Source organism: Synchiropus splendidus, chromosome 16 (genome assembly GCF_027744825.2).
Source record: "Synchiropus splendidus isolate RoL2022-P1 chromosome 16, RoL_Sspl_1.0, whole genome shotgun sequence".
Taxonomy (NCBI): Eukaryota; Metazoa; Chordata; class Actinopteri; order Syngnathiformes; family Callionymidae; genus Synchiropus; species Synchiropus splendidus.
In genome coordinates this window covers 17,861,070-17,874,576 of record NC_071349.1, presented here as the reverse complement: position 1 = coordinate 17,874,576, position 13,507 = coordinate 17,861,070, and the positions used below count along the sequence as shown (strand labels likewise).

Genomic DNA, 13,507 nt, shown 5'->3' with positions numbered 1-13,507 from the left:
AGTGGCGGCTGGACAGTAGGGGGCGCCACACCTCACCTCACCTGCACAAAGCCATTAACCGTTACAGTTATGAATCAGTGTTCACAACAACATGGTGCCTATGAAAGTCAATTTTGGGGGGAAACAGATTCAGTAGCTGAAATGGTCACGTGGCAGCAGACTCAGCCAATCAGCACCCTAGAATCTGTCGCAAGCGCTCCTCCTCTGCTTCCAACTTTAATTTAGAAATAACAACAATAGTAATTACTCATGACTGAAAACAGTCTTTATGTAAGAGTACACAAGGTTTCCGGAGTAGTTCTTGCCGTTTCTCTCCGCTGTTGATATAAACAGCCACGTGAGTAATGTGCGGTTTTAACAGCAGTGAATTCAATTTTCGAGACATCTGCGCGCTTGAATCACACGCGGGTCCCGTTTTGTTCCTCTGATCAGTGTTTGAGTGGATCAGTACCATGACTCCAACGACACACTGAGACTCGGGGCCTGAAAACACTGACGTCTCACTGCTTCAATTCGCGCAGAGATGAGGAGGAAGAGCGGGTCCCCGACCTCTGGATCCTCGTTTCTACTGCGGGTGGAATGTGGAGGCATCATTAGCGAGGAGGGAGAATAGCACAGCAGACGTGTCAGCGAGGATCATGGAGCTGCGGCGGCTATATATATATATATGTTCCTCGGTGTCTTTCTTTAGGCGCTAAAAGCCGGTGTGGAGCGGTGAGCCGAAATGAATCACCGCCTCCTTTGACACCGTCCCAGCAGACGCTCGCTGTCGAGCCTCCATGTCACCGTTAAGCTCATCTTTGAAGCGCCCCACACGCACCTGCTTATCAGCGCTCGCACGTTTGTCGCGCAGCAACGCGGCGCCACTGTTTTGCCAAGATGCGCGCTGGACTGATAAGGGCCACACAGCTCTCACTTATCACTGGTGAGCAACGAGGGACTCGCTCATATTCCTCCTCTCTTGATAAGTGCTGGCTGAGTTTTATTTTTAGCTTCTTCTTCTTCTTTTTTTTTCTTCTTCTTCTTCAAGATAAGACCCGGAGCCTTTCTCAGGTGCTCTTGTTTTAATTGGCATCTCACTCACCGGCTCCTCGCTTCTCAAAACAAGGTGAAGGAGAAGGTGTTTGTCGTGTTTCTCTTTACCATGTTCGGCTTTCTGAGTCAGACAGGCTTCCTTCCTCACCTCTCCAGCGCACAGCTGGAGGCAGTCAACACACCTGCGGCGCTGTTTGAGCTCCACGGTTCCACTCTGCTGCTTCTCTTTTCCTCCTTCGTTTTGTTTTGGTTGAGCTTTTTATACGTGTTTACCGTCGTGTGTTGAGTGTTGTGTTAGTTGTGCTTTTGTTTTGTTCTCAAGTGTCCTTTGAATTTCATTTCTGCGCTTCTTGATTTCCCTCATGCGGTCTCTCTCAGATTTCCTCCCTCGGTTCCGATCACGTTTTTTTTTTTATCTTCCTGTCCAGTTACGCCCTCTACAGTTTGTTTGTATAATCTGATTCTGAGTCTCCAGCATCGTTCTTTCTTGTGAGGCGCGTGAGCATCCGACTGGTTTCTCCCACGAACTGAACTCAACAAGCTTTGTTTGGGGGCATCTTCCTGTCTGTAGCTGTGTGACTGTGATTCGACTCTGTAGCTCAAGGGTCTTCGCCTCGGGTGGTGCAGGTTTTTCTCCGGAGCCAACCAGCTGAAACAAACGGCGCCAGACTGATATTCCCCTCAGTTCATTGTGTGCTTGACTGGTTGGATCAAACCACCACCCTGGACCTTTGGCGCCTCCTGCTGTAGCCCGTGCTGCAGTGATACCATTTGGTGACTTGGACCTGCCTCTAAAACTATCAACATTATTTAAATTTCTCATATTTTAAATCGTGTGAAAAAGCTAAAACTAGTCGTTTTTGTTTGTCCTGTCTCTTTTCCAGGAACGTCGACACATGCTGCCGTGAAGAAGAGCGAGAGCGCCCTCTTCTGGAGAAAGACCTAAACGCTTAAAATCTGCTGGAGCGCGTCTGTTCAATGTCGTTATGTATTTAAAAAAAAAAAAAAAACTTGGGGTAGTGATGTGCAGAGAACCAATGGAACATTTATTTTTTAAATCTAGACAAAGAAACTGCCTGCAAAGGAACTGTCAGGAGAGCATATAGGCAATATAGACAAGTATATAGACAAAAATAAACCAAATATTTGGACCATATTGGAGTTGTATGACAATAATATAGTGACAATATAGACATACTATATTTATTAATTGAGTGCCTGGTACTAAAACCTGGGTGTTTGCCAACAGAAATCTCACTTTTTCGAAACATGTCTTTATCATTCAAAGCGACCTCTTCGTATGTATCATATGCAAATCAAGAGTGAACAGACAGAAAACACAGGGGGACTGAAGACACGTGTGTGTCAGGTGAGTTTGTCTTTTTTCGGATGCTGATCTCTGACACTGACTGAGGTGTGGGAAAACACTGAGGCAGTGGTCTGACTCTGACTGATAACTGTTAATAACCCAGAGAAGGCGCCAGCGGCAGAGCAGGATCAAACAAACGTGATTCAATAACATCCTGCTCTGAGGCCTGGTGTGTGTCCAGAGATGATCGAGAGCTGAGCAACTGAATTCCAGACTGAACCTGTGAGATGATCATTGCGCCTCTGCATCAATCCTGACGTCATCAGGAGCGTGACAGCGAGTGACAAACACTGATCCACAACTATCAAATCATCCAGGAGGTTCAGTCGTTGAGTAGATCTCACAAAACACTGCGTGGTCATTTTAAGAAGTACTTTATTGTTTTAAAGAATCATCTCAGTTGGTGCTGCATGTTCATATATGTCTAGCGGAACCGAAATCTAAACAATGGGACGTTATTTGAAAAGAAAAAAAAAAGAATAGTAATGACCCACTAGAGGTCGCTATCGTTCTTTCGCGTTGCTTTTAAAACCACACGTTAACAGTAGGCTTTGTAAATACTTAAATTTGAAGGTAGCATTATATATTAATATTCCTAAGCCCTTCTCAGTCGAAACACTGAGACCACAAACCGAAAGGCCAGGTCTCTTTTCTGTTGGCTTTTATTTTGTGCATCTGCTTCCTCTTGCATCGCGTCTCATCCGCTGGTTCCAGTGACCGCGCGTCAGCACCGACGGCTGCGTAAAGCGGCGCCGGACCATCTCGGTTCCGCTGCGGCGCGTGTTTTGCCTTTAGACTCTGTCTGTGGTTCTGTCTGTTCCCGACTTTCCCTCAGCGAGTGGCGCTTCTTGACTAAATCTTTAGACAATGGAACTTTATTTTGAACAACGTTGTGAAGCAAAATGTGTCTCAATTCGTCATGTGACGGACGCACCCTTCTCCTGTGATACTGAGCTTCAAGTCACTTCTGTTTGACTTGACTCATAGTCCATAGTCATTCATCCTTTTTGATAATAAGATGGTCTTCTTCTTCTTCTTCTTCTTCTGTCTCTGTGGGCTTCTCCCTTCAGTGGTGGCCACAGTGGATCACCTTCCTCCATCCCCCCTGTCCTCTGCTTCCTCTTCTCTCAAACCTACAAACCTCATGTCCTCCTTCACCACCTCCGTCAATCTCCTCTGTGGCCTTCCTCGCCACCTTCTGCCTGGCACTTCCAACCTCCTTTTCTTCTTCTTCTTCTTTTTCTTCTTCTTCTTCTTCTTCTTCTTTTCATTCTTCTTCTTCTTCGTTCAGCTTCTCCCTTCAGGGGTGGATCATCCTCCTCCATCTCCCCCTGTCCTCTGCTTCCTCTTCTCTCAAACCTACAAACCTCATGTCCTCCTTCACCACCTCCATCAATCTCCTCTTTGGCCTTCCTCTCCACCTTCTGCCTGGCAGTTCCAACCTCCTCCTCCTTCTTCATCTTCTTCTTTTTATTCTTCTTCTTCTTCTTCTTTTTCTTCTTCTTCTTCTTCTTTCAGCTTCTCCTTCCATCTTCCTCCATCTCCCCCCGTCCTCTGCTTCCTCTTATCTCAAACCTACAGACCTCATGTCCTCCTTCACCACCTCCATCAATCTCTAATCCTAACCCTCTTATTTCAGTATTAAAATGTGAAGCATTATTGCTAGAAAAAAACTAGATGTGTGTATGTTTTCATTGTGAATGTGATTCTCAAGTGCAGTGCTGAGTGTGGCCAGCAGATGGCAGCCACGCGCAGTCATGGATTCAGGGCCCAAAACCATCCGGATCTAATCCCATCGCTTCCCGTCAGCGTCAACTGAATGTGGCATTAGCGGGCGGGATGATCTTCTGAGGGTCTTCAGCTGTCCGTCATACGGCGCCCCTCAATTACCTCCTTACAGCCACCGCTCACTCCACTCCACTCAGTGAGGATTAACCAGATCAGAGGGAAATGGGGGAGTAATCCTCCGCAGTCAGTGTCTTCATGTCACACTCTAGCGCCACCTCTGGCAGGCATCTCCTCACCTCATACAGTAACTGTCCTTCCTCCTTTTTCAACAGATAATAATTCAGGAAATGAAAATATTTACTATTCATGATTGGGCGGATGAGGCTTCACGAAACAGTGCCTCATTTTCACTAGATGGCGCTCTTTGGTTTTGAACGGTCCAATGAAACCTCAGGCCATTTTTAAAAGCGCCCCCTGCTGAGCTCTGAAAATGACACTCATGAAGCTTCACCACGAGTGATGAGTTGATGGGGCTTCAGAAACAGTGCTTTCATTGTCAGAGTCCACTAGCTGGCGCTCTTTGCTCGAAAATCTTTTTGAACAACAGTTCCAATGACACCATTTTTAAACTAAGAGCACCCTCTGCTGAGCTCAGAAAATCAAGACACTGTTACATGAAGCTTCCCCACTAGTGATGTGTTCATGAGGCTTCACGAAACAGTGCCTTCATCCTCACTAGATGGTGCTCTCTGCTCCAAAATCTTCTTTCAACGAAATCTCTGACTATTTTTGAACGGAGAGCGCCACCTGCTGAGCTTTGAAAATGAGGCCACTGTTTCATGAAGCCTCAAACCCAGTATTCCATATATACCCAGTATTCTTAACTCCAGATTTCGTCTCTTTTCTGCACCTCACTCTTGTATTTTAGAAAGTTAACTCCCGGCGCCGGAGAAAACCATGCTCATCCGTTGGTCATTATTAATTATCCTACGCGTCTTAATCCTCCTCTTAATGCCATTAACGGGATGAAGCGTCATTGAGTGAAGCGCCGCCGACGCCGCCCTCCACTGAGCCTCCAATTGCTCTTTGTTTAATTGCGATCCTGTGGCATGCTGAAAAATGTGACATGGATTTGTGAAACTTGGATCAGCTGCGGGGAGATGAAGCGCAGTGGCGGAGGGCGTGGTTCACCTTGCTTTGCTCTTCATACAAGTGAAGGATCATGGGAGAATCTCAGCAAAAATAAATAAATAAATTAAAAAAAAAAAAAAATATATATATATATATATATATATACACACATATATATGTGTGTATATATATATATATATATATACACACATATATATGTGTGTATATATGCTTGGTGAAACACACGAGACTATATTAAACTGACAAGACAACAATATATATACGCATATATATGTGTATAATTTTTAATTCAGAGGTTAGTCTTTATCTCATTTCTTATTTTTGTTTTTATTCATTTTCACCGTGTGAATCCTGATTTTCTTTCCTATTTTAACTTTCATATTTAATATTTAGTAGTTTGATTTTCCCTGTTTAATTCTATATTCGTTTTTTAAACGTCATATCTTTTAGATAATAAATTCATGTGAGCTTTTCTTTTTTTCATAGTGAGCAGTTTTTTAAATGTTTAAAAATTTTTCATTTTTGACTTAATAAAATTTCATTTTAAATTTAATGAATACTTGTTTAAATTATTTAATTATTAAATATATTTAAGTTCATGGTGAGGAGTTTTTAAAAAAATATATTTAGATTTTTTTTTTTTTACTTAATAAAATGTAATATTAAATTTCAGGAACACTCTGGAATTTAGAGGGGAAAAAAAAGCACAGCAGACACAGAAAAGTCATGTTTAATTAAAAGTGATTTCTATTGTTTTGCTTGGTGAAACACACAAGAATATATTAAACTGAAACACAAACATGTTAAAAGACCAACCTTTAGTTATCATCATATACAGTGCAACATGGGCCGCTGTGGCGGTCAGTCAGCTTCACCTCCTCGGTCGCTACAGTGTCAACAGCAGTCGTAAACCCGGTCCAACTATGTACAACTCGCCTTGAGAGCAGGACAATGTGATCAGACATCAAGCGGATCAATGCACGACCCTTGATAAATGAGAATGTCCGTAGTTTTTTTTCTGATTTTCAGTCTCCAGGTTTCAAAATAAAGGTTGATTTCAAAATAAACCTGAAAAATACAATTGGTTCTTAAAGTGATCGGCGTGATGACGTTTGCTTTGTCGCCCCCCTCAGCCAAGACCTCATAACAACAGTCAACTCTTTTAATAGCGATGCATGATGAGGCTTCATGGAACAGCGCCCACATTTTTTTCAATGATGTGAGGCGGAACAGTTGTTCAAAACCAACACATTTACAGCAGAGGGCGCCATCTAGTGGAATGAAGTCTCATGAGAGCATCACTACTGTTTCATGAAGCCTCATGAGAGCAGCACTACTTCCGGATGAGCCGATCGCGAGCTGATCACGTGGGGTTTGAATTCCAACCCAGAGTCGGTAACAAAGTGCATTATCTTCCGTGGGTGAGTCCAGAGCCGCTCCACTGACCACAGGAGTTCTGGGGTCTGAACAGTCAGATGGGTCTCCTGCGACCCTACACAGAGTCCGCCTCCTCTGCTGGACTCAAGGGGGCGCTGGATTTGTCCTCCTGTCTCTCCTCCACTGGCCTGTCGTGGGGAACCGTCCCCAGCACTTTGGCACTGTGCTCCTGTGCTTTGGCTCTGAGCGCCGCAATGCTGTTCTCCCTCAGTTCCTCTTTAGAAATGGCTGACTCCGGTTCCTCGGCCTCCGGGGTGTCGCTGCTCTTGGAGGTCAGCTGCAGGGGCTCGTCGCACTTTGATGCTTTGGGCGGAGAGACGACGGTCTCCATGGACTTTTTGTGCATCCCTGCAAAGAGTTGCAGGTATTCAGATTTAGAATTGCGTCTGTGGTTTGGTAAGCCATCTTGAACTGGAAACAGCAAGCACAAACAGTGCTGGTTTAGACTCGAAACAGAGCGTTCCACTCGGGATACTGGTCAGTCTTGACAAATGCAGTGGACTCACCGAGCAGCCAGGGGGCGCACGAGTCCATGACGCCATCCTTTGCCGACTTGAGGATGGACTCGGGCAGCGGGATGGAATGCCTCACCATGGCGCCGTAGAGTCCGTACTCGGCCATCACCGTGCTTCGACCCCAGCATTTCTCCCGCTTCCTCCACTTCGCCCGGCGGTTCTGAAACCAAACCTGCAGGGGGAGCCAGAGTCAGTAATGTATATGTAAAAACAGATGCACAAAAAATGACCAATCGTTTCACACATACTTGTGTGTTTGGGGAGGAAAACAAACCAAAACAATCCACCAAAATACTAATGTGTGATGGGTTGATGAGGCTTCATGAAACACTGACCTCATTGTCAGAGCTCAGTAGGTGGCGCTCTTGCTTTAAAAATGATGTGTGTTGTCATTGGAGCGGTCAAAACCAAAGACTTTAGAGCAGACAGCACCATCTAGTGGGCTCTGAAAATGACAGCACTGTTTCATGAAGCCTCATGAGGCCATCACTAGTTAAAAAGCAAAAGATAAACATAAATAACAAACATTACATGAATAAATAAACATGAAAAAATATATGTAAACAAAGAAAAAAGAAAGAATAAACCATGGTTATCAAGTCTCTCCAGGACGACTGAGCTTCTCTAGTATGAGAATGTGCAGATTTTCGGTGGAGAAAACCTGCAGGTGAAAGTGAAAATCCACTGATAAATGGTGAGTCTTTTGGCTCAGCTCTTTCGTAAGGTGGCTGCTGATCTGTCTGTCCATGCCCACTCCTCCCTGTCTGCAGTGGGTGCAGGTTTTTGTTCCGACCAAACAAGCGCACACAGTTTAACCAATAAGGCGTCAGCTGAAACAAGCAGCACCAGACGTCCTCAGACACCTGACTGGTGAGAGGGCGATCAGCTGGAACAAAAACCTACACCCACTACGGCCCTTTGAGGACTGGTTTGAGACTTAGACTCTCCACCCTGGACCGGACCTTCCACCCATCCCTGAGCGAGAACCATGGCCTCCATAACAGAGCAGCAGCAGCAGCAAAGTGTTCCAGAAATGTTGGAAAGATATCTCCGTACTTCAAAGTCGCATCCTCGTATGGAGAGTTGCAGTAGTACTCGCAGTAGTATCTGTCTCCGAGAGACAAGCGCGTAGACAAACGCTTCACTCCGAGCGCAGCAAAAGTGACAGGTATGAAATTGAAAGCGTTTTGGTCTGGTCCTCTGATGATAACCTCGCTTCACTCCGGATTCTCTTCCGTGACAAATTGCTCCTGTGTCGCCGTGGAAGCGGCGGCGGGCGGCGGCGACCCTGGGGTTCAGCCGGGCTGATTGAAAAATAAGTTAATTTCAGGCCCAATCGATGACGGCACAGGCGGGCAAATATCACGGGAAATTAAACCGGCGCCACTCTCGGGAGCGCCTCCTATTGACCCGCGCTAATACATTCAATGTAGTTATTTGGTCGGCGCTGCGGAGGAGAGGCGTCTGATGTAACTAATTACACTGGGATCAGAACGCTGGCTGTTCATTTGAGGCGCGCTGCGCATGCGCCCGCTTTATTTATTTATTTATGTTATTTATTCGCCGCCGCGGCCGCACGCTAATGAGAAGGAGATTAAAAGGCGCGGCAGCAGATGGATGGTCGGGGTCACCACGCAATCTTCCTCCGCCGTGATCGCTTCATTAGGTTGTTAGCGGCTCCTCCACAGAACAAATTGTTTCACATCCCAGCAGCTCGGATGAGCTGTGAGTGCGCCACGGCTCCCCATCCATCCCAGCTGAGCTTCCCCAATAAAAGCCAAGCGCACAGCTGTCACCGTTGCAGCGCGTGTGGGAGAGTCACTCCTTACTTTCCTGTTCCACCGATGACTCTGTTCTTGGCATTATTCAAAGTGAGTGAAGCTAATGCCAGCGTGAGCTATGGTCACCGGCGCCTCTGCTACGCTAGCACTAGCTGCGCTAACCACAAATGAAGCTAACAGTCGCGGAACGGTCGTTCAAAACTAAAGACTTCAGAGTAGAGTGCCATCTAGTGGGCTGTGAGAATGAAGGCACTGTTTCATGAAGCCTCATGAGGCCTTCACTAGTGATAGATGTGACAACACTTAAATAAAGATATAAATATATATATAAAGAAAACTAAATGAGGGAAGAATAAACAGGTGAGACGGGTGAAAGGGAGACTCCACGATAAACAGTGAGTCTTTTGGCTCAGCTCTTTCTCAGGCTGATCCAAAAATGGGGCTGCAGTGGGTACAGGTTTTAGCTCCAACACTAGCTCGCACTGGCTGAGCTTGTAACCATCCACAAATAAAGCTAAAACAGTTAAAACATTGACTAAATGCTGCTACTACTAGAAGTAGCATTGGTCAACAGTAGTGGTCCACTTCATGGCAGCAGTTATGTTAGCATGGCGCTAGTCATCAAATAAAGCTCACAGTGGTCGAAATATTAATTGAACTGAACTAAGTGATACAACATAATCATGCTCATGTGGTGTACTTGTACTACCAGTTGCAATTTGGTCAGAGTACCAACCCCATTGTGCTAGTCGCCGACGTACCAAAAACGCTGACAGTGGTTGAAATGAAGTAGAAAAGTGAATGAGAAAACGTATTTTTATTGGCTTGCTTCTAAACATTCATTGTAGTTCTACTTCACTGAGAGTTTATCCATCCACCGCCGTGGCTGAAGTACACATTTTTCACTGATCTACCTTAACAGCATTCTAAAAAATGCTATAAAATTAAGTATTATCGAAGATTAATATTGTTAAGATGGAAGTCTAATCTACCTCCTACACACACGCAATGGCTAAAAGATGTTCTATATTTTTTGAAGTTGGAGAAAGTTCTGTATATTTGCACAATCATTGATATTGTTTCTTTTTGCTTAAACATCATGTGCTTTTGTTGTCGCAATGCTCTCATTGGTCTTAGTTTTTAATGTACCATAAGAGGGTAGATGGTTTGTGTTTTCTTTTTTTTTTTGTAAGTTATTTTTTCTCTCTTCTGTTATTTGGCAGAATTCATCTCACGGTCTTGATATTATGTTTTGCAATTCTGTATTCTGCAAAAAAATAAAATAAAATAAATAAATAAAGTATTATTATTGTTGTTATTATTATTATTACGCAGCAGTATTTGCTGTCTTTCTTGATGTTTGAAAAGTAGTATATTTGTATTGCTAGTATTGTAGTGCATATGTGTTCCTCCTAGTTTTATGTATTTATTTAAACGATGCCACGACTCTGGTAGTACTACAAGTACCGTGCCACTGCAGGTATTATATACTTACTCTATTGCCAGAAAGAATACTTGATACTACAACTACCTACTCGTGGTACAACTACCACTGTAGCCACTACCACAACTGCATATTCTCCTGCTCATATTTTTGCCTCAAATACTACTACAACTACTGCCTACACTATGATCACCACTGCATACTATCTTACTATCTACTGCTCCACATTGCTTGTGGAATCTATTCAAGCTGCTGCTATGACTGATACTTCTCATGATAATGTCGCTATAAAGTGGTAATAACAGTACTGCGGCTTGTGCCAATACTCAGTAGGTGGCGATATGGAGCGGTGACGTCATCACCCCCGCAGCATCAACAGCACCGGTGACGGTGAACACGCACCTGGATTCGGTCCTCGGGCAGCTCCGTCTTCATGGCCAGCATCTCTCGCGCGTACACATCCGGGTAGTGGGCTTCGTTGAAGGCCTTCTCCAACTCCTCCAGCTGGTAGGAGGTGAAGATGGTCCTGCGCACAGGACAGTTCAGCCTCTCCTCAGGGAGACGCGGAGTCGTGAGAGGCTCTTAAAGCGAGAAACCCACCAACCTGTGGCGCCGTTTCTTGCGCTTCTTGCTCTGACTGACGGGGTTCTTCGAGAGTTTCCGCTCGTTTGACGACAAATCCTCCGAATCTGCATGAAGAACATGAATGGAAACGATCTTAGTCTCGAGGGAAACATCCAAAACCAACTGAGAATGAACAAGATCATGAAGAGATAATACGTCACACCTCCATATCGAAACAAATAATGCGAAAGATAGGAGTGAATTCAACGACCGACTGACGAATGATCCACTAACTGGCTCGAGCGAGTTTCTGTTATAAATGATGCATCAATCGAATTAACATTTTTTTAACTGGACGTATATTTCATGCAAAAAAATTAACATTTGCCATCAAACTGTTGGGAATTGACGTATATTTTTTTAAAGCAAGAATAAAAACGAACTCAACCCTAGAATCCATTAAGCCGTTTCACTGCATTAATATAACGAATCATTGAAATTCGTTTAACTCTGGTTCGAAAAATATGTCATCATGAATTATTTTACTTATTTTTCCTTAATAGATTTATATAAACAAAACAAGTTGCATTTTAGTCGACATTTTTTTATTCGTTTTGAAGAGTTGAATCGCCTGACGTTAAGATAAAAACAATAACTGACCCCAAATTACGGTGACTAACTATAGTCTGAACTAGTCATCTAAAAGACAGGGTCGTTGAAACAAGTCCTCAACAGCCTCTGAAAATATTAGAGCGACAAACGACTGTAAAATCACATGCTTAATAATAACAACAACAGCAATAATAATAATAATAATAATAATAATAATAATAATAATAATATTTCAATGTTGATGGTATGTTACGTATTTTGCCAGAACAAGTATCAGGAAATGTGCCAGTATTTAAAATAATTAAATAAAAAAACTCAACAAAAAATAATATTTATGTCGTTTATTTTGCATTTTAATTGCTCTTTAGACCAAATATGCTAAAAATCAGCTTTAAGCCATGAATAAATATGAGAAATATCAACCAGCAAACAATTTAATTGATGTGACGAATATCATACTATCAAATGACATCTTTTTTTTAAATCAAAACGATAATGAAAAAATTGAAACTGTAGATTTTTGTTCTATAAATAGAATCGAGGAGAACAAAAGCGGCGCTGAAATTAAACAACCCATAATAATTCACCAATACGTTAACGAGAGAAAACATCAATCAGTTTCTCCCAACGAACTAATTACATTTGCGCCGGATGTTTCTCAATTAGCTTTTGTGATGCGAATAAATAAACAGACGGACACTGAATCATTTTAACAAAAAAACGATTCGGTCACCATCAACAATTGCATTTACCTGTGGATTAAAACGGTTCATTGACAAAAAAAAAAATCTGACTAAAATCGCAAAAATATTGTGTTAATTCATGAATTAACGAAAAGAATGTGTTGGAAGAAACGGGCGTTAAAAGCAGGAATTGTTGCCTCCAAAAGAATCGGTTTTGTTTCGGGGATCGTCGCACCTGAGCTGGCGGACTGCAAGCTTCGCTCCTGCGGCCCGGTCGGAACGCGGCTGCGGTTCTGGACGTCGTGGCTCTCCGACAACACGCTCTCCAGGAAGGCGGGTTGGCTGTAGAAGGCCGGGATCCCTCCAGGTCCGATCAGTCCCATCCCGACGCTGACGCCGGCGGGGCCCAGCACGGAGCGGGCCGCGATCAGGTGCGCTCCAGGCGGGAGGGAGCGCAGCGGACTGCGCGGGGCCGCCGGCTCCTTGTTCAGCCCGAGAATCTCCTGGATGCCGAAGCCGGTGCTCCGCTGCTGCGGCGGGTGGGTGGTGCCGCTCTTCGGGTGGTTGATATTCCCGCCAGATCCAGATGTTCGCGCCAAAGGCGCGGGCGGAACCGAGCCCGGTTTCCCCGCCATCATCATCTCAGCCGTCGGGGTTCTGCTACAGCGACGGTCACGGACGCATGATCCGGTCTGTGTGACGGGACCGAACTCCTTTTTACAAAACCGTCCTTTTATCCAACAGGTCCGGCCCATCCTGAGGCCGAGTGGCAGCCAATCAGCGGCCGGGATTCTGGATTCCTCTGGAGGGTGCCAGAGCTGCTGCTGGGTTCGGACCCGCAACAGTCGGGTGACGCATCAAAGACAGTGAAACGCAACAAGAGGAACTGATGGCTATATGACGTCACAACTATGCGAAGTTCCTTCGACCGGACACGCACAGCACACGTTTTAATAGTATCCGAATATGAAAGTATTAAAAAAATAATCTGCATTTACATCTGTTCATACAAAATACAGATGAATAAAAATGAAATGGAATATTTAAAAGGAAAACAGGCATGTTGCAGTCATGGCCTAAACATAAGAAACGAGAAATTGTGGAGCTACAAAAGGTAACGTTACATCTTCTACTAATGCTGCACCCTCCTGCTATCACCGACTATACTACTACAAGCACAACAATAC

The 13,507-nt window shown here is 44.3% G+C and overlaps 1 protein-coding gene across 2 annotated transcripts; it reads right to left on the bottom strand.

Moving 5' to 3' along the window:
* Nucleotides 1-6,006: 6,006 nt before the first annotated feature.
* vsx2 (visual system homeobox 2) lies at nucleotides 6,007-13,222 on the bottom strand. Of its 2 annotated transcripts, none has more exons than XM_053844839.1 (5): nucleotides 12,556-13,222; nucleotides 11,066-11,150; nucleotides 10,864-10,987; nucleotides 7,228-7,408; nucleotides 6,007-7,132 (listed from the first exon to the last, which is right to left on the bottom strand). In XM_053844839.1, the coding sequence occupies exons 1-5, from the start codon at nucleotides 13,073-13,075 to the stop codon at nucleotides 6,777-6,779; spliced, it is 1,266 nt and encodes a 421-aa protein (XP_053700814.1). In that variant the 5' UTR covers nucleotides 13,076-13,222; the 3' UTR covers nucleotides 6,007-6,776. The 2 variants fall into 2 exon arrangements, with proteins under 2 accessions (XP_053700814.1, XP_053700815.1); XM_053844840.1 differs by having other exon boundaries at nucleotides 6,007-7,069.
* Between the last annotated feature and the right edge of the window lie 285 nt (nucleotides 13,223-13,507).

What these genes read in the sequence shown, in the direction of transcription:
- vsx2 (XM_053844839.1), bottom strand. Translation starts at nt 13,075, where the DNA reads ATGGGCCGGACCTGTTGGATAAAAGGACGGTTTTGTAAAAAGGAGTTC. An exon ending in CGCAAGAAACGGCGCCACAG is followed by an intron (nt 10,988 to 11,065) that starts GTTGGTGGGTTT and finishes TCCTGTGCGCAG; the next exon opens with GACCATCTTCACCTCCTACC. An exon ending in GTGCGCCCCCTGGCTGCTCG is followed by an intron (nt 7,133 to 7,227) that starts GTGAGTCCACTG and finishes TGCTGTTTCCAG; the next exon opens with TTCAAGATGGCTTACCAAAC.